The sequence below is a fragment of the Argiope bruennichi genome, chromosome 3, assembly GCF_947563725.1.
Source record: "Argiope bruennichi chromosome 3, qqArgBrue1.1, whole genome shotgun sequence".
Classification (NCBI taxonomy): Eukaryota; Metazoa; Arthropoda; class Arachnida; order Araneae; family Araneidae; genus Argiope; species Argiope bruennichi.
In genome coordinates, this window is record NC_079153.1 from 135679768 (window position 1) to 135701125 (window position 21358).

The 21358-nt window shown below is 27.1% G+C and overlaps 1 protein-coding gene across 1 annotated transcript; it reads right to left on the minus strand.

Moving 5' to 3' along the window:
* Positions 1–3475: 3475 nt before the first annotated feature.
* On the minus strand, positions 3476–20135 carry LOC129963855 (inhibitor of growth protein 4-like). The gene is made up of 7 exons (XM_056078430.1): positions 19488–20135; positions 19339–19410; positions 18879–19045; positions 15321–15429; positions 14213–14327; positions 9981–10125; positions 3476–3856 (listed from the first exon to the last, which is right to left on the minus strand). Exons 1-7 carry the CDS (start codon positions 19525–19527, stop codon positions 3755–3757), a joined length of 750 nt encoding a protein of 249 aa, XP_055934405.1. The 5' UTR covers positions 19528–20135; the 3' UTR covers positions 3476–3754.
* Between the last annotated feature and the right edge of the window lie 1223 nt (positions 20136–21358).

A 21358-nucleotide genomic window follows, 5' to 3' on the forward strand; every position in this document is an offset into this window, starting at 1 on the left:
TGGATAATTATTTTTAGAAAGTTCATTCTTGGTCTCATTTCGAAAACGACATTACATTGCGGTTCATCAGAACTTTCAATTAAAATAAGAAAAACTGTTTGAAATGTAGATAAATGTTGTGTTAGTCTCAAAGTAGAGCTTAGTCTCGTGGCTAAGCACGACGAGCTACCATTTATATTTTCAGTCTTTCGTTCGAATCCAACTTGGTACGTGTATATATATATATATATATATATATATATATATATATATATATATATTTCTGTACTTTTCAGTTTCCTTATGTCGTAAAAAAATCGCCAAACTGTTGGCAAATTTTTTTTGTTGACGATTTCGCAAAATAAGTTAACCGTCGCCAATGACCCTCGGAAAAGTACCCTTTTTCCCTTTAAAATTTGATTTCCTCAAGATATATCAATACTTGTAAACCATTTTTTAATCATTACTCCTCCTAATTTAGTATTTTTTAATATGAATCATTAGTTCTAGAAAAATAATCCAGAGTGCAATTTCAAATAGAACGTGAATTCCCACCATTAAATTACGTCATGGCTTTATTGGAATTCCCATCTGCAATTCGAATGAGAAAAATTGAAAGGGAAGATTAATATTGATTCTGGATCTAGGTAGATCTTAGTACAATGGCCAGGCAGTCCTTAGCTCAACTCCGTATTTATTTATTTATTTGCTGTAAAATTTGAAATTTTTTGGGAAATATAAAGCTTTTTTAAATAATTTTTTAAGCATTATAACCCTTTAATATAACAATTTTTGATATGGATTAGCATTTTTTGAAAATGCATCTAGAATGTGATTTTAAAACTTCATGAATTCCTACCGCAGAATTAATTACATTAGTACCTTTATTCGAACCCGCAGGTTCAATTCGACTACGACTGAAAATAATTAAATGAAAGGAAGATTAATTATAAGTAGAGTTCCGAGTAGATTCCAGTCTAGTGGTTAGACATGCAGTGACGAGACATATACTTTTTAGTCTTCGGTTCAAATCCAGTTTGAAGCATTTTTTTTTTTTTTTTCAAAATTTGAAATTTTTTGAAAAATATCGAGAAAAAACTACATTGAATTAATAGTAGGCTATTTCAAAGTTTCCCAATAACAAGAAGTGTTTTATGAAAAAGGAAACCGCGAGATCTGTCGATATATATCTATCATCTATTTTCCGTTCTTTGGATCTAATTTGGACTAAAACCGTTACGCAGGTATATTTTTATTAACTATATCGAATTCTAAGTCATTTCAAAGTTTGCCATCAGCCATATGTAATTTGTGGGAAAGTGCATTTTGATGAGAAACGACAGGAGATGCGTCGAAATGCATGCCTTCCTCTATCTTCCACTCTATTTGTCTTGTTATACTACTCATATTTCGTTGCTATTAGTAGTGGTTTTTCTTCTGTTGGATTACAATGCACGAACGCACCGAGCTCGGCTAATTGACCACTATCTTGAAGGTCAAATTAGTTATGCTGTACCTTAACTTTTGGAGGCTAATGTAAATTATATCTCACAGTGAATCCACAAAATTAAATTTTGCATAAATATACAAATTATTTGCAGTCAAGATGATGTTTGGCATTATTTAGTAATGCGATACATGAAAAATTTTCAATCATTCAGAATAATTATTGACTGCAGCCTATATTTTTTTCTGATAGTTATTTTTAATATTTGTAAAACATTAGGATACAATTAACGAGAAATAATGTAATTAATTTGAAGGGGGGCGGGGGGGGGGTATTTTTAAATAAAACCAGATTTTGTGATGAAAACATAATTAAGAGTTGCATATTTATAAATGGTTGCAAAGTTCATTATTATGAACTCTCTCATAATATAGAATATAGTACATAAATAATTTTGTATCACATGTCAGTGTATAAAAATTTCATATATTTATATTTTCTTGCAATTTACAAAATTTGATTTATAAGATTAATGTCTTGTTTCGAAGCTACAGTAGATATTTAAGGATCACCCGTAATTATAAACAGGATCACAAATGAATTGGAATCTCACTTCCCAAACTTCTGTATTATATCTTTGTGAATATATCTGCTTCCAATAGCATGCACTCAAACCCACAGCCATAGCAGACTTTCAGTGCAAACACTCGAACCCGAGATTCAAAAGTTATCTTTGCTATTGTAGCTCAATGTAGGGTACAAAACTGTATATATTATGAGGAAATCATAAAAAACAAATTTCAAAACATTAAATTTTTCTGCATGGATAACTTTTCTAGTAAATAATATTCTAGAGGACGCAGGTTTTTTTTTTTTTTTTACCTAATTAGTAACGCACTGTATTGTTATAAAATTTAAAAACTAAGAGTTTGGGCAACTTATGTGTAAAAAAAATGTTTGTAGTGAGTAAAGGTCTTCCATACTTGTTTAACTATTAAGATCACATTTTAGAAAAGAAAAGAAAGAAAAAAAGGTAGCAAAAAACTTGTACAACAGACTAAAAAAAAGTAATCTTTCATTTTAATTAGTAAAAATGCTTCATAAATTAATGACATGTATATCATTACAATATATCGGGGTTTTTTTTTTTTTCTTTCTAAAATATGTAATTGAAGTTCATTTGAATCCAATTATCTTAGATTGAAGTTCAGGATATATTATTTACTATCAATTAAGATTTAGCAATGACTTCAATTTAATAAAGGGCTTTATAAAAAAAAACCTGTCTCTACTCAGGAAAGCTTTTAATATTGATTACAAAGATAAGGAATTAATATTGAGCAATAATCTCAGCTCATAAGTTTGCTTATTAAATAAAGTGTCACCAGACATAATTCAGCACACTCCCGAGTATCTGGCCTAATGTGGCGAAAGGGGAAGCCGGATAACAAAAAAGCCGGAAGGTTGGAGTTCTATGAACTCATTTCTTTGCCCATCAATACCAGGAGACAAAGTTTTTATAAAAAAACTCACTGTTATAATATATATTTTCTCACTTCTTATAGAGTACTGAGCCCTCCATTTATCTCAAGCGACATAGAATGTGAAAGCACCCTTGGTCCGGTGAATCATAGAAGCCATTGCCGGTAATGTGTGGAGTTAAAATAGAAGGCTCTATACTAATATTTAATTATGTTTATATACTGCACTGTATGCTTCAAGAATTTTTTACAATAAAAAGTAAGTTAAAAGATATAAACTATTCGCATTTTAAAATAAATTCTGTAATGCCCAACTTAAATGCAGGAAACATAAACAAAATATTAATGTAAATCATAGGTCTAATTCTTAAGAAAATTGACTACAACTGATTTTATTTTTCATTGATAAATGATACACAGATATGAAAAGTCAAACTATGTAAGTCAAAACTTACAATTTTTAATTTCTGAAAAACTAGGCCAGATAATACGGAAGCCAAGCAGTCGCGAACTGGACAGGTCAGGAGTGTACTGTAATTCTTTAAGTAAAGTCACAAATGCTCAGATGTTCAGTTTAAATTTAATAAATATATTATTGCAATAAAAAAATTAATTATTCTTATTCTATAGATGTTCTTTTACATAAAATGATATTTAAATACAGGAAATATTTTACAAATACATGTGTCACACACATGATTAAGTGTGAAGATGTAAAATGAATTAGATATAATAAATGTGAATGAGTACTTGTAAGAAGTTAATAGACAAGATGCTATAGTACAGAGATCAACAAGTCTTTTTTTCCCACACTTCACATAAATATACACTTAACATCTTATTCTGACTACTTTTTCTTTCTCTCTGCAGAACAGTTGGAGCAATACCATTTACCTTTGGGTTTGCTTGTAAGTCCAACACAAGCAAAGTGAAACCATTCAATAGGGCACTAGAAGAAAAATATATAAAATCAACTGTATTGAAAGTCATATGAAATAAAAATAATTCAAATTCAATTAAAAATGGCATTAAGTTTGAACATAATTATTCAGTAGGAAATGGGTAATTTTAATAACAATACATAAAGCATTCAACCCTATAGGCAAAATAATAGAATATTTAAAGCTAAAATTTGATAACTGCATTTCAGTTTATATAGTTAAAGAAAAAAATGCATGCAAGAAATAAGGCTTGGCAATAAGATAAATACTTTTCAAGATAAATCAATAATTCTCAATACATCAAAATTTTATTATTCATTTATTAGAATAATAAATAACTGCTTTTAAAACACTGATTATCAGACCACCCTCAAATAAAAGAAGTCTTGACTTATATAGCAGTCTTCATTTTATATTGTTAAAATATTTGTGCATTTCAATAAAATAGTAATTTGTTCATTTCAATGATATGATTTTTTAAAAAATAACAGTATTAAAATGCCTTTAAATACATGCTGTAATAGTATTTCACTTATGCAATACCGAATGAATGAATATAATACTTCATTTCTTTAATTAATGAAGTCATTTCTAAAATTTCAACTTCTTTACTGTCTATATAGTAAATATCAATTTCTTTCACCCTTTAATAAAAGAAGAGGGAAAAAAGAAAGAGAGATGTCGACATGTTAAATTATATAGTTTCTAATAAATCCTGAATTCAAAACCTAAAATGCACTATCATGCAAAATTAATTCAATATGTGATTAAGCTAAAATTTTCTCATTATTTTAAATCATTTATTGCAGATTCAATTTTAATATGCAACAAAAATTTTAACTGTAAATTAGACATTTAAAATCAATGAGGTTTGAATAATTTACAATTTCAGAAATCATAAGGAGATTAAAAATATTATAATCCAAAATGTGTAATATAAGTGTATTTATAGAAAAATAATTCAATATATTAAAATTTTTTAGAAAGGACTTCCAAATAAAAGCTTAAAAAAATACATTCATATATATCATCATTTATATCAACTTATTGAAAAAAAAATAACTAATGTCTAAATAAAATCCTTAGGTTTCTGAATACTAATACCATTTCTTATTATTCTTAAAAAATGCAACTGCTTAGACAGACTGTTATTCTGCTAAAAATATCTCAGATACGACTTCACAGATTAACTAATGAAAATTGTAATAATTTTAACTGTAAAAATCTCATGCACATTGGCAGAAGGCTTAAGAAATTGAAAAAAAAATTATTATTTATATTATACTATAGATGTAATACAGAGTAAACATTAAAAAGGTTTTTTCATGCGTGTGTGAACATATTGTGTGTGTTTGCCCTTTACAGATCAAATCATTTGACCTACAGCTACCAAATTTGGCATACATGTACCTATCAACATATATACTTAGAAAATGGAAATGTGCACTTTGGAGGTTTTTTTAAAATTTTAATTAAAAATTAAACTAAAATTTGGCATTTTTTCGTGATGATTTCTGAAAATATTATTCACAAAAATAAATTTCACACCATTACAAAATTTAAAAAATTGACCTGTTAATGTTACCAATTAAAAAGCTGTATTAATTAATTCTCGCTGAATTTGGGCACTTTTTAATTTCCTACAATACATGACACTGTTGCTCTGAAGCAAACCATTTTCATTGTTTCATGAACTATTTGATTGATTGATTTTCAAATGAATATACATGTTACACTTCTGTGAAATTTGTAAGATAGATAAATCATACATCTACATTATTAATTACACCATGATGTTATGGATCTAATCTCCTTTAGAAAGTTTCATGTACATAATGTGCAGAGCATGTGTAAGATAATTAAAATGATACAATATTAATATTAATGATAAACTAACATCTCAATAAGACAACTATTGAACAATAAAATGAATATATTCATACAAAAAAGAACTTGAGATATTAAAAATATTGTACATAAAAGAATATTTATCAATTTCAAGAGAATAGAATCGATCTTAAGATTCAATTCTTAAATCCATGTTTCTGCAGAAATGCAATGTCAATACAAAATAAAAATAAGGCTCAAAGACACTGGTAATAACTTAGAATTGAAGTGTGAATATCATGAATCAACATACCTCAGCTTATTAACCTTCGCTGCAATCCAACATTAAAAAAAAATATGAATCTCTAACTACATAATGTTCATAAACAATCAAATTAGAACTAATCATTAAAATTGGATTAAAACAAATGATGACCTATTAAATAAAAATTACATTGTCAAATACAAATTTTTTTTAAAGAAATGTTGAACAGAAGGGAAGAAAGAAAGAACTCAGTTTGGGGTTATATTTGGGATAAAATGGAAGTTTATGTAATAAAAACTAATTATTATTCATCCTCACACATATACAAAATAAATGCCAAAGCAGAAGTAGTTAGATACCAAAATAGCATTATGAACAAAAGAAGAAAATTCTTATACAAAGAGATGTAGGTATATATTTCAAATTTCAAACTATAAAACAAAAAATTAAAGTATTAAAAAGAGTTTTAAATTAAGTTCATTTTTAAAACAATTCAAACGACTACTGATTGAATGAAAAATAAATAAATAAATCTGAAAATGTGGTTATGTAAAAGAAAATTAATATAATGTAATAAAATATAAATTTTTAAAAAATATCAGTTTAAATGCTTGATGCAAAATAGAGGGAATATTTTGAAATTTGGATTTATTAGAAAAAAATGTGTATTGGTGGTGCAGTTTGTCTTACAAAACTGTTTTGAAACAAAGAAACCATATTTAGAATGTAATAATTACTTCTGAAGGCAAAATAATAATACATGATTATAATTTTTTGGTCATATTTTGGAAAAAGTCCTTGAATGTGTATTCTATCACAAAAGGTACCAATATCTGATAATGACAGATATTTTCTTTGACATATTTTCTTTCAAGGATTAGATTTTCTTTTGATGTTCTTTCAATAATGCATTCCAAAATATTTATAAATTTTTACATCCTAACAGAAGAATTTAAGCTTTTGTCATCTGAAACTACAACTGCAATTCAATTTTCAAACAACTTGTCTCACAACTATTTTTTCATGAGTTCTTTTTGCAATCGTAAATCTTGGGTCAGTCAAGCAATGTTTTTATTAATCAAATACCATGCAATGGCTCAGTTTCTTACATCTCCAACAATGGACTAAAAATTTAATTTTTAATATTTTTTGTAGCTATTTATCTTCTAATTACATTTTCAACTGTTTCCTTAAGCAATTATATAAAGGCCTGATGCAAGACACGCTGTACTACTCATCGTTACATATTACCACTGTAAAATTCTACCAGATTGAAATTACATTAAATAAAAACTTTAACAATAGAAATATTGAAATCTTCTAGCAAAAAAAAAAAAATGCTTTTCTAAATTTTACTAACATTTTACAAATCATCAATTGCTTAAAATTTTTTAACATAATTGAATTACAGGTTACTGCCTCACTGAACAAATAGCAGATTAAAATTCTTTTTATAACAACTCCTGAGTGCAATAATCATCAAAGATGGTTATCAAGAACAATATAATTTGCAATTTTTTCAGCTGAAATATTCCAAAATTTATATTGGCTGCACAAAGAAAGAGTTAACAATTGAAATCATTACAAGATAAATTTGGAGAAGCATTTTTCACATCAGGCCATTATCCGTTGTGCATGCTGCAACTTACTATGTATCTATTTCCTAAACAAAAAATGAATTGGTTATCACTTCAGCTAGGCCTTTTGCTATATGATTATCCTCAAATAAGAAACATCCCAAGTATAAAGCTATCAATCTTCATTTTCATTAATTAAATGACTAGTGATTGTTTCTATAGAAATACAACAATCACAGGTCACAGCAGACTTTAAAATAAAATTATGATTTATTTCTCCTGTTGTGAAAAATATTTCTGTCCAAGAAAATTCAATGCTTTGATACATCAAATGCATTACAGATGCAATGAAATCTGTCACACTCTTCTGGTTGTTAACTGCATTTAAAGGTCAATAATTCTATTGCTTGAATCCTAATTACAAATTTATCAAATGCTGAAGATGGTTCTTCAGAATTTCCAAATTCCTGCAAAGAATTTTATTGCAGCATTTCTGATATTTAAATGTACTGTAAAAAATAGTGAAGATTTTTTGTATTTCCAAATTTGCTTATACAATTTGCAGATAACATCATTTTCTGTTAAGAAAATGCATCTTTTTGAATCAGTTGGAAATCCATAACAAACCAAAATGGCACTTTAAGCTGTCCTTTTTTTTCTTTTCTTTTTTTAACCAAATACTTGTAATTAGGGTATTTAAACCATTTGCTATCATAATAGCAGCTATGCTTGAAAACTGTAGAAATGGAAAGATATTTCAAAGCAAACTGATGATACAGATTCATATTCTTTCAAGTTGCTTCAAGCAGTTCCGGTGCAATCAATCTTAATTAATTTTGAAAGGAAATTTTAAGATCATTCAGTAAGTGGTCAAAGCTTAATGCAATTATTTTAGCAGTTTGTTTCGTTTTTTCTTATTCATGCCTCCAATTAAGCAGCAAGGTATTGACAAAAGATTTCATTCACATCTGTTAGTATTTATGCAAAAATTACAAATTAAAAATATATGTGAAAATTTTTTATGGCTGACAATAGAGCCTTCGCATTGTAATGCTATTTAAGTAATAAATACATCAATATTAGCCCCCCCCCCTTTCTTAGAATCGTTTAAGGCATTATGTGTTTTAAAAGGCATCTATCATCTTGCAGTGAGATGTAAAAATTATTTATTGAAGGAACCTTTTTATTAAAGGAATCTTCTTTTTAATTTGCTTAATACAATTATTTATATACTGGGGAGAGGGCTTCATCTTCCTGGATGACTACAATTACAAATGAATATTTTAACAACATAATATTAAAAAATAATTTATAATGTAATATTGGATTAAAAAATTTGAAAATTTCCATGACAAAAATTGAAAAAACAAGATTTGATTCAAGATTTTAAACTGATTTTTATCATGAAATTAGTTTTAGTGCTTTACAACAAAATATATGCACATATATTTTTGAAAAAGTGCACTGCAAAATTTAGATTTATATAAACTTGTACAAAAAGAATTTAAAAAATAAAAATTAAAGCAATGTTCAAATATTTTGTTAAACATATGTCTTTTGAATCCCAAATTTAAATAAATAAATTTCTTTTTATAGTAACATTTTCTATTCATTGTATTATGCAAAAAGTATTTAAAAAGAAAAAAAATATTTAGTACCTATTATCACAAAGGCTCATTTTGATTTAACTTATTTGCATTATTTTTCAAGTCAATTTATTAAAGAATTAAAAATTATTTTAAAACTTTACTTTTAGTTTTAGTTAGAGAAAGCATTTCATATCTTTAAAATAGAAAATAAATAAATAAATAAAAAGCATAGAAAATGTTCTAGAATTCTAAATATTTATTTAAAATTAAAAGATACATAATTCTTTTATTACATTTAAATAATAATCAGTTGTTCAAAATTTGAATTAAAGGGACCATTTATTCCAAAATAATGTGCTTAAAGTAAGTATTTTAAAATAATAAAATATGAAGAATTTTTACTGATAAATTGGCAGCGAAAGAACCACATTATCAAGAATAATTAAATTTTACTCATTCATTTTCCCTACACATCATCTTTGTTTCACCGTTTCGGTGTAACCATGCAATAATTGCATAAAAAGAAAAAAAAATCAAACTTTCATCAAATTCCATTTTTAGATGTACTTGCTTTTGTTTTCAAGAGGTGGAATAAAAGCAAATTCTGTAATGATTAAATTTGCAATAAATGTCAGTTAAGGATCAAAATTATAATAAGTGCATTGTTATCCATTATGAGCCAAACTCATTTTCATGATAACAGTCAATAATATCAATCAGAGAAATATAAATATGATACACTCAAATGATGATGATGTTTTAACATATTGTCAAATTACAGCCCAATAATTCACTATTACAAAAGCATACTTAACAGTTTCAGAATTACTTTTAACAGGGAAAAAATATAATTTTGCAGGAGAAATTAACTTACATCTGGATTATCACAGCCAATCATCTCCCCATAGGATACCTGATGACAGAAGCAATAAGTGGGCTCATTAGGGTCAACAGGCATATCGAGAACATCAGATGGATGATTTATAGTTAGCGCAGCCGGTAGAGCAGCAATTTCAGGCCTGCAAAAATACAAATACTGCCTTGTAAATACAAAAATGGGCACTACAAACAGTTAGATGATATACTGTAAGTTATTCAAGTGAAAAAAATTATATTACTTTTTCATAAAATACTTTGTTGATAATAATTTTGATGCTGCAAAGATACCCGCTTTAAGTTTCAATACAGAGTTAACATTCTAACTTAAACATTTATAGTTAAAAAAAAAAATTGAAAATTATATAAAGTTTTACTAATGACAGCAATCCCCAAAATAGGTTTATATTATGTAAAATTAAAAGACAAAATGCTAACAATTATCACCAAATTCCAAAAGTAGTACCAAAAATTCGGTCGTCGAAACAAAAATGATCTCGATAAATTAAAAGACAGAAAGAATGGTGTGATGATTAAATTGCAATATTAAAGATTCTGTAAAGGACTGTAAAATTAGCAACCAGTCAAAACAGACTGTTAATACTTTTTCAAAAGAATCTAAGTTTAAAAGCAAAGAACTTTTACAAGTTGTGCATTCTGACATCTGTAGAACTATGCAAATACCATTACTTGCTAGTTCATGTTATTTTGTCATTTTCATTGATGATAAATCAAGTTATATCATAATAAATTTCCTGAAAACCAAAGATGAAGCAAAAAAAAAAAATCCCTTCATAAACTGCAGCTTTAATTGAAATCAAACCAAAAGAAAATTAAAAACACTCCGAACTGATAAACAATTAGAAAATTGCGGTGCAGAATTTGAAAATTTTCTTCTAGATTAAGGAATAAGAAGGGGAAAAAATCTGTTTTTCTAACATCACAACAAAATGGCAAAGCTGAACGATTGAATAGTAGTTTTGGAACTGCTAGATGTCTTTTAATTAAATTTGAATTAGCACCTTACCTTGGGCTAATTTAAATGGCGAAAGCAATAATTTGTGTGATTTACATATACAATCGTTTTCTTTCCAAAAGTGTAATGGAAAATAAAACCCCAAAAGAGGATCTTTTTTGGAATCAAGCCAAAGAAGTCATATTTCAAAATCTTCAGACAAAAAGAATGCATTCAGAAAAAGCATAAAAAAGAAAAATTCGATAAAAGGTCAAACGAACACATATTCATTTTACTGAATCTAAAGCCTATTGCCTGTGCATTAAGAAAACGAATAAATAATAATAAGTCATGATGTTCGTTTTCTTGATGAGTTCGAAAACCAATTGCTGTCCAATGATGTAGAATTTATGATTCATAATGAAAATCAAAATAACTTTCCTCCAAGTACTGAAAGCAAGGAAGATAGTATGCCATTTGACCTTGGTGAATCAGCAATAAAGAAGAAATGTCAACTTCTTAGTTAAAAAATGATGCCCAAAATGGTGAGAACACCCGCAGGCATGAAGAATAATCAATGCTAGGCCCCTGGGAGACCAAAGCTTTTGAGATTCTGAAATATAAGTCGATCAAAGAAGCAATAAAAAATGCAATCAGAAACTTAAAAAAATCTATTAATTTTGGACTGTTTTGAATTAAATCTCACTGTTTGACAAGCCTCGATAGTAAAGCTTGGAAGAAGGCAATGTAAAAAAAAAAGGATTATTTAATTATCCAAAAAGCATGGACTTTAGTCCCAAGACCTAATAATACGAAAGCAATTGTTTTTAAAACCCATTTTCATCCTAAATTCAAAGATGATGAAACTACTGAAAAGTTAAAAGCAAGAATTGTTACAATAAAAATGTTTCCAAAACCTGGAATAGATTTTAATGAGAATTTTTCTCCTGTTGCAAGATTAAATTCTATACATTAATATATTAAATTCTATAGATATCAATTAGAAACGCAAATGGAGACATGGATGTAGAAATTGTCATGGAACAGCCAGAAAAATTTCATGTTTTCTCTGAAGATCAGGTTTGTTTACTAAATTGTGCACTTTATGGTCTCAAATAATCAGGGAGTCAGTGGATAACAAAATGGATTCCAAACAAAAATCTCTTGGCTTTATATCATTAAATTTGTCAAATGTGCTTATCACATGAAAACATCATCAGCTGAAGACATCATATTTGCCAACAGCAAGACTTTTTATGAAAACACTCATGATGAGTTAGAAAATGCCTTCAAAATGAAAGAGTTGAGAATACTCCATTGTTGTTTAGGAATTTAATTTCATCAAGATATAAATAGTTTAATCATGTCTCAATCTAAATATGTTGATATTTTGCAAAAACTCAAAATGCAAGATGTCAAATCTGTTTTAACTCCCATGGATACAAGCATCAAACTAACAAAAGAAATATCTCCTAAGAATGAAAAATTGGAAATGCATGATATTCCTCGACAGACATTACTCATCTGTCAATTTTCTAAGACAATTCAACAATAACCCAAGAAAAAGGCATTGGCTCACAATACAAAAAATAATTTTAAAAATCCTGAAACATTTTAAAAGAAGCAAAGAACAATGATAATTATTCAAGAAATCAGCAAAACCACTGACAAGATATCTGGATTTTGATTAGGGTTCACAGGATTATGTCTTCAAATATACTGAAGGTGCTATTTCTTGGGAATGAAGAAAACAACAATCACAGGAACATTACCATTATATGTCGAATTGTCAACCACAGAAGCTGAGTATATGGTTGAGCTACAAAAGAGAATATTCGCCTGCAAAGATTTCTGCAAAGTATCAAGAGACTACTTCATTAAAAACTGTTGTGTTTATTGACAATCAATCTTTATTAAAATTTGTGGAAAATTCTGTTTATCATTCATCCTCAAAGCATATAGATACTTATCATCATTTTGTGCATAAAATTAATGAAATTTTTTTTATTTGATTTGAAATATTTCTCTTCTTTAGAAATGCCTGCTAATATATTAATTAAAAACCCAAATGCTAATAAGCATAAGATTCATATGTAATGATGAATCGTAAGTAATGATTTTCCTACAAATTTATATATTCATGTTTGCTTTTATATTTTCTGTTCAACAATCACTATTATACTTAACTATGTAAACCATACACTTTTCATTATGTTATTTGTGAAATATACATTAAGAGGAGGAATTGTAGATATCAATTCATAATTTCTCCTTCTTAATCTTTTTTAACCTAAAGTAGAATCTACTGTCATGTAAGCTGCCAAAGCTGTGCTTGTGCCGGATGATAGATGTTTATATCACATGCATTCTTTACAATTGAAGATCCCTTCAATGCTGTTGCTAACTTCCTTCATGTTCTTAGTTAATCTTTTATGTAATGCCTTTGTATGTTTATTGCTGTATAAATCTCTAACAATTATATTAATTTACTCTAAAACATAAAAGAGATGAAAAAAGAATCAAGTTAATGAAAGGAATATATTTTTCCTACAATATCAGGATTTCCCAAAACTAAGGAAAAAAAATCATTTATGTTAATCTCCAAATACATTGGCATTTTGCCGGAGATGAGAAATCAGACACTGCAAAGAAATTCATTCATATAATTCAACAAATTTAATGTGGACAAATCTTTACTAGATAAAAAATTCTACAAATCTTTCCTAGATTTTTTTTAAAGCACTTTTAAAGCCCTTATTTAGAGGCCATTAAAATTATGCCAATTTTAAGAATTTTTAATACTGCACACTTTGATTATAATTGCATGTTAAGAGAGTACAAAATCAGTCAGTGTATGAAAGAATATAAGAAAACAAGTGGGCTTTAATCTGTTTTGAGAACTCAAATTGAAAGTAAAAAATCAGCAATAAAAAATTTCTATCAGATCTAACAGAACAAATTTTTGTTTAAAAAAAGTGTTTTACAAAATGATTTATTTAGCCATTTTTTAAAATAAACAAGTTAAATGAGAAAGAGATTGGTTGAAAATGTTAAAGTATGTTTGGAAAAATTGAATGCTAATAAAGATCTTTTAAAAATTCTTGGAGTTTCAGTGACTAAGAGTTTATTTGTTCTAAAAGTTAAGGGGAAAACGCTTCATTCATTATAAAACATTAGCTAAACATTTAATAAAAAGAAAAATTAAACATCACATATAATGAATTTATAACCATGAAATAACTACTTAGTAATTTAAGAAAATGGATAACACATACTGAATAATAAGTTGTTGTTGTTTGAACTTCTTCCTGACAGATTTTGGAATTTCATCATCATCCGAAGTAGCTCTTTTCCTCTTTTTCTCTTTCTCACTTGATTTACGGCCTTTCTCTAATAAAATAAATGAAAACATTTATGAAAACTTTTCATTAGCAATATAGGTTTATGAATACAATATCATTAAAACACTTTTTTTTTTCATTGCAAATATAATACAAAAATCTAATTGATTAATATCAAAAATAAAAAAGGTAACTAAATCGACAATTTTTGTAGGAAGTTCAAGAACTGCATAGTTAACTTTTGGAAAATGTCCTTTTCTGAAATAAGGTCAAAATATACTTTTTTAGTACAAATATTTCATTTTTAGCCATAAATTAAAATTAAAAATATAATTTGAGAAAGGAATACAGAAACTTATTTAAAGAAAACAAAAGCATAAAATCTAATCATAAAAAATTACAATTTTTATAACTTATACCTCATTATAAAGTTATGAAAATAATATCTGTTTTGATGAAATCTAACTAATGAAAAAAATAATAATTTCTCTTTTTGTTCTATATGAAGATCATCCGAATTCACATTTCAACTTTGTGATATTTTTAAAAAGTATGTATTTCTCTGAAACACTTAAAAATTTTAGAAATAAAATGAGGAAACACACAGTACTGAAAAACAAGTTGGACAAAAAAAAACAAAAAAAAAACATTATTATTCTATAACACGTTGCACTGTTTTGAATGTCTAAAATTTTCTATTTGTACGTGTTTTTTGCTATTAGTGTAGTTAAATAATTTGTGCCCCCCCCAAAAAATTAATTTCTTTATATATTTAGCAACCATTTAACAATTCCATAATAAGTTTCAACAAGCAATATTAGTCAGGTTTAAGTAAATCAGGATTTTTTTTTCATCCTATTTTGGGGGTGGGGAGCAAAATTCATAAAGTAATGACTTCATTTGCAATTTCTTAACATTATACAACATCTTTATATGCACACAAAATTTTACTCCTTATTATAAAATTTTCAGTTCAATTTTTATAATTTTTAAGTAGGCAGAATTGATAAATAATGAATGTAGATTTTTTTTTCTTTCTTACTTTTATGCACAGAATCAGCTTCTGATGCATGTGGATTTAGAGCCTTATCTTTTAAGTCAGCTTCAAATCTTGCAAGATCAGCATCCAAGCGTCTTATATGCTTATCAACCTAGGAAAATGATAAATGGCAAAGATTTTAAATAGAGCATGTGTTATCATAGATGAAAGACTAAATAAGTAACTTTAATAAAATGTAATTAGAGATAAAATACATTTGATGACAGAACCATAATTTAGTTCTGTTTAAAAATAAGTCTTAATTAATTTGTATTTAACAGATTTTGGAGGAAGCAACTATTATGTTTTTAACCTATATACCATGACACTAGATAAAATAAGCAAATCATATCTGACAAATACTATATATACAAAACACTAACATACATGGCACAGAAATAGTGCTAATTACTTATGTAGAATGGCGACATTCAAATATCAACAAACCATCATATGAATTTCAGACTGCTTCATTCATTGAAAATTTTTACATGTGCATTAAATACAATGCTTTGCTCAGTTAATTAATGGAGTAGTTGTAAAATATTATAAGAAATATTCTGAAGATGTTTCACTATCTCACCAAAAAGCACATTCTGCCAGAGAAAAGAAAATTCAAATGAAATAAAGAATTAAAATAAAAAATTTAATCGGGCAAAAAAATAGACTTAATTATCTCGAGATAAGTAATCATAGTAAGGTTTCAGATTAATTAACGTTTTCTTACAAGCACATCAAAATCGTACCATTGTTCAAAAACTTGTTTAAAAACTACTATTCTGGATAGATACCTGAAATGGTAGCAAATGCTTTTAGAGATTCCAAAAAAATAGCGACAAATCACCTCAAAACAATAATTTAAAGTCAAGCCATATAATTATGAGTTCCCTATGGAAACTGATATTTTCTAAAAATAACAGTTATCTTACAAAAAATTATCTTTGCATTATCCTAAGACTCAAAAAATTATCTTTTTAATGATATCAAGATCACAATTTCCTTTCTTTCAATGAAACAATTTCCTTTTTGAAAGAAATAATATATTTAATTCAATTTAACACATTACATGAAAAAATATTTTCAAGTGCAATGAAAGAATTCAAACTATATATCAAAACATTCAATTGGATGTTTTTATGAGACATTAATTCAGTAGTAGGATTTTCACTTCTGTTTTTATTTTGTAATATATATACTTTGTTAATTTACAGTATACTAATTCAATTCATGGGTTTCAATTACATCAAATAACAAATTAATCATTTAACAACTTAAAAAGTCAATAAACAGGTCATCAAAGGGGCTAATGTATAAAATTACATGTTAATTCTTTTATTTCACATTATCTTAAAAAATATATATATTTATTCATATTCGCAATGGCTTCCAATTTCATTTAATCATTAATATTGAAGTCATTAACTTAATATAAATACTGGAGAGAATGACCAGAACAAAAATATTTTAAAATAATAATCTAGAACACTTTTTTGAATATTCGAAAATTTGATCACAAAATACTTTGATAAAAAGTATCATTATAGTTAATGCACTGTAGAATGTGTTCCAACAGAAAAATTAATTTACAATTCGAATTACAGAATTTGTCAAAAGAGCATACACAGAAATCAATTATTAATCATGAATACACAATGTCACAAGCTAAGAAAAAACATTTATTGTATTCCACATAATTTTTAACACCATCTTTTTAAAACGGGATATGATAATTTATTCAAATTTAATATACAATTCAGAAAAGTCACAATAGAAAACTATGAACTTCCTACCACACACTTTCTGCAAAGTGAATCCTAGTATTAATACTTTAACAATGAAGTATTACACACGCACTTATAAATACCTCCCTTTTGACATAGGGAATTTTCAGAATTGTACATCTCAACTTGATCTTGCCTTTTTTGAGTATCCATCTGCACCCAGCTATTCAAAGTAATGAATCTATAAGTGGATTGCTTTGAGGAATTGCCTTGCAATTTTTCAACAGAATTTGTCTTTCACTTTCATATTGAGAATATAAATTCATGTCCTTCTTTATTTTATTATTTTCAGAATACAAAGTTTTGATCACTGCTTTGTTAGAACGATTTTCATATTTTAAAATAGTATTAAGTTTCCTACCATGTTCTAAAATAATAAAATTAGATTCAAAACATTCAAAAACAATATAAATATAAAGAAATATTGTTAGGTGAAATACTGGAAATTATCCAGTATTTCCATTCATAATTGGAAAATAATTCCCTGTGTGTGTATATGCAATATAAGGAGAAATGAGCAAATAGCATTCATGTATTAGTTATAATAGAATAATAATACTCCATAGTTTCAATGAATGGAAAAAGCAAAGAAAGGAAGCAACAATTTAACATTACTCAAAATAATAGCATATTAAAAAAGTTTACATTTAAAAATATTTTTAAAAAATGTTTTTCTTTATTTATTGCCTAGAATTTTACAATACAAAACTTATATACTAAGAAGGAGGATACTCATAACCTATCATGCTCTTTAATTGGAAGTCGCATAAAATTTAAGACTTGGGTAAATGAAACACAAAATAGCATTTTTGCCATTATGATACAAATCATTTAATGATTACTTAAAAAAAAAAGTAATCTTGCTTTGTATTTATTTTTGCCAATTCATATCGATTGGCATCGATTTCTGCAGTTTTTTAGTCATCAGATACATTTTCTTTTTTTGTCACAATATCATTCGCACTGCTGCTTTGCATTTTTGTTGGACTTCTTTCCTTTTTTTTTTTTGCTTGGACATTTTTCTGCTAATTCTAAACTTTATAATATCTCATACATGCTAATTAGAATACTGAGCTAAATATTTTGGAATCAGAAAATTAAAAACACCCCCATAAAAGTTGATGATATTATATACAGTTTTTACACAAATCAAAGAATTTTCTGCAAGATTTTTAATAAACATGTTCATACTAAATCCAATTTCCACAGCTGCACTGCCATGTGACAACACAAGAATTATTTTTACAACTCCTCCAAAATCAGGAAATTCTTTGGACATCAATACATTAGAATAGATATCATCTAAATGAATTCTTACATTTAATGTACCAAGCTATTCTTTGCATTAACTTTAGTTTTTTTCAGGAAAATTTCAAATTGGATCTTTGCACAATCTGATTATGCCAGGGAAAATTATGCTTTGGAATAAATAAGTTAAAGAAAATATACCATTAATTTTTCATGTAATAATGCCATAATAAATCTGGATTTAAAAAAAGATGCAGCATTTAACACAGCAAAAATTTTTGGACATACATTCAAATATTTTTTTAATAGTATTCTTTACAAATATAAAACACAAACAGCTAGATATTTAAAAAACTCATACAATCATTATATATCACATTAAAAAATATAAATATGCAAGCAACTGGTACAATTTTTCACAGATCAGTAATGGTTTTTGTATTCGATTTATCAAATTATACAAATAAATCTCATCAAAAATGCTGAAACATAAAATTTAATTAATTTTACTAGCAGAATTCATAAAATGTACCATTTCATAGGTTTGCATGGCTAATTGCACTTTGTCATCACCGTAGTCCTGAGCCTTCTTGAACATTTTTCTTATTTTACTTGTCTCCTCAGCCATTTCCTCATCTGTTAAGCTATCTATCTTCTCAAGAAATTCCTTACAGATTTTGTCAACATTTTGAACTTCATCTAAATATCAAAACAAAAATTGAAAATCATGCAAATATTGCAAACAAACAGAAAAAAAAAACACAAAGAGGGATTATGCAGCATTTGTTCCATTTAATCTATCAAGTTTCATAGTTTTAAAATGCGACAGTGTAGTGATGTAAAATCTTAATCATCTTACAAAAATATTTATACATAATTTAAATTACCATGAATCCAGGGATTTAATTCAGAGGGATGATAACAATTTAAAACATTTTGCATTATGAATTAAAATAATTTCAATAGAAGAAAAACTGTATAAATAATTGAACCTTTTGTACGAGTGTCCAAATCCCTCATCAAAGTGAAATTTCTTTGAAGTTCTGTGGGTAAAGTTTCCAAGCCTATAAATTAATATAAATATAATTAAAGTAACAATGATTTTCAATATTAATAAATAAAAATTAGACTGGTTACTTACTGTCTAAATAGTGCTCTAAATAAGCTGCTTTTGTAGACATATTGGGTTTGCAAAGATATAAGAAATCGACTATTTTTTTAATTTCGTAGAATTTTATTTGTTCGGTTCCTCTCCTCTAGTTCATTGATGAGATCAAAACACACAGCAGCGTTTTAATGTTAACAAATACCAATTGTTAAGGAAAGACTTTATTAGAAATAGAGATTAGTCGTCTGTGAAAGAATGGATCGAAATGAACGGATCAAGTGCACGAACTACCAACACTGCGCCATTTTCTGTAAATGTGATTCGTTCGTGAAAGATTTTGCGGATCCAGCTATTTTCATTAATGAACTACTGTGTGGATTGAGCTATTCCCATTCGCAAACTACTGTGAGGACCCTGCTATTCCTGTTTGCGAAAAACTATGTGGAACTTGCTATTCTCTATTGCACGGAATAGAGAATAGCACACTCTGAATATAAACTAGAATAAACTGAATATATACTATAATGGCGGTTTGTACAAGGAAGGGTGAGAAAGAAGAAGGGGTTGGAGGAATTGCTGGGCAGGAGAAGGACAGTTAACTTTGACAGATGAAATGGCATGATAAAAAGGTTTTCTCAGTGATGTATGTTTCTTCCCGACATTTAATCGATGAATTGGAGGGTTGCATAGGGATAGGGATGTTGATTCCATTAAGGTTAAAGCATTTTTGCTCTGATATTATCGTTTCAGACTTCAGTTCCTTCCAGACTTTCCTTAGACACTCTAAGGCACTTCAGAGCGTTTTGACTGAAGGTGATTTACTGAACTAGGGCAAGGAAATATGGGTACTTTTATAGATTGATGAAAATCCATTTTCGGGTTACATGTTTGCAGATATATTACATTTGAAGAGTCAAAATAATGTTTGCAGAACATGCGAGATTAAAGGAAAAAGCTCATTTAAAAGAACTCAAATATAGCTTGCAAATTTATAATTCGCTATCGTTAGGAATATTTCATATAATAGTGATATAATAAAATAGATTAAATCAAAATTTTCTTTCTTTAGTTTTCATGTTTTTGTGATTTTTAAGATAAGATTTTGTTGAAAATATGTGCAATTGTTGGCAATGTATTTTATATTTACATTGCGATTATATTATTTTGCATACATATATTGCACATATTTTATTTTACATTGTTAGCATTTATTTGGCAAGTAAAAATAAGTAATGTCACTTTTTCTTCAAACAGAATGTGATATGGATTTATTCGTTCGCTTTAATAAAATATCTGAAAGCTTACTTTACACCGGAATAATAATCTTCACGCATTGCCATTTTACTCTCAAATGAATAATATAAATATTTTTTCTAGTATTCAGTTATTTTTTATTTCAATAAAGAAGTTTCAAAAGGAAGAGAATTAGAATATGTTTTCTCAGTAATTTCAAGAATTTATTGCAACATTCGCTGCTAATTAAAAAGATGTAGAAATTTATTCTTAGATACAATGTAATATTATAATGGAAGAATTTAAAAAATATATATTTTTCTTTTGTAATTAATTATTTTTACAATATGATATTCTTAAAAATAAAGACTCCAAAAGCATAATTATCTGAGCATGCACGCAAGTTTTATTCAGAAAGAAATTCTTTCGTACTTTTTCTGCTCTACAATTTAATAAAGAACCATTTATATGAAAAGAGAAATAATATGCTTTCTATACAAAGCGCTATATATTTAATTGGATCGATATAATGAAATAGGACAAAAAAAATTTCGAGCAATTATCTTTTTGATATGATATTTATTTTTTGTATGTAAATACTATATCAAATTATAGACTTAGAAGCAGATGTTCAATATTTTTATTGTTTCACACTGAAAAGGAAAAACGCA

Excerpts from the sequence above, each read along its gene's own strand:
- LOC129963855 (XM_056078430.1), bottom strand. The coding sequence starts at position 19,527 with ATGTCTACAAAAGCAGCTTATTTAGAGCACTATTTAGACA. Across the intron at positions 15,430-18,878 it reads CCATGCAAACCTATGAAATG|GTTGATAAGCATATAAGACG; the intron begins GTACATTTTATG and ends TCATTTTCCTAG. Across the intron at positions 3,857-9,980 it reads TTGGCTGTGATAATCCAGAT|TGCCCTATTGAATGGTTTCA; the intron begins GTAAGTTAATTT and ends TTTTTCTTCTAG.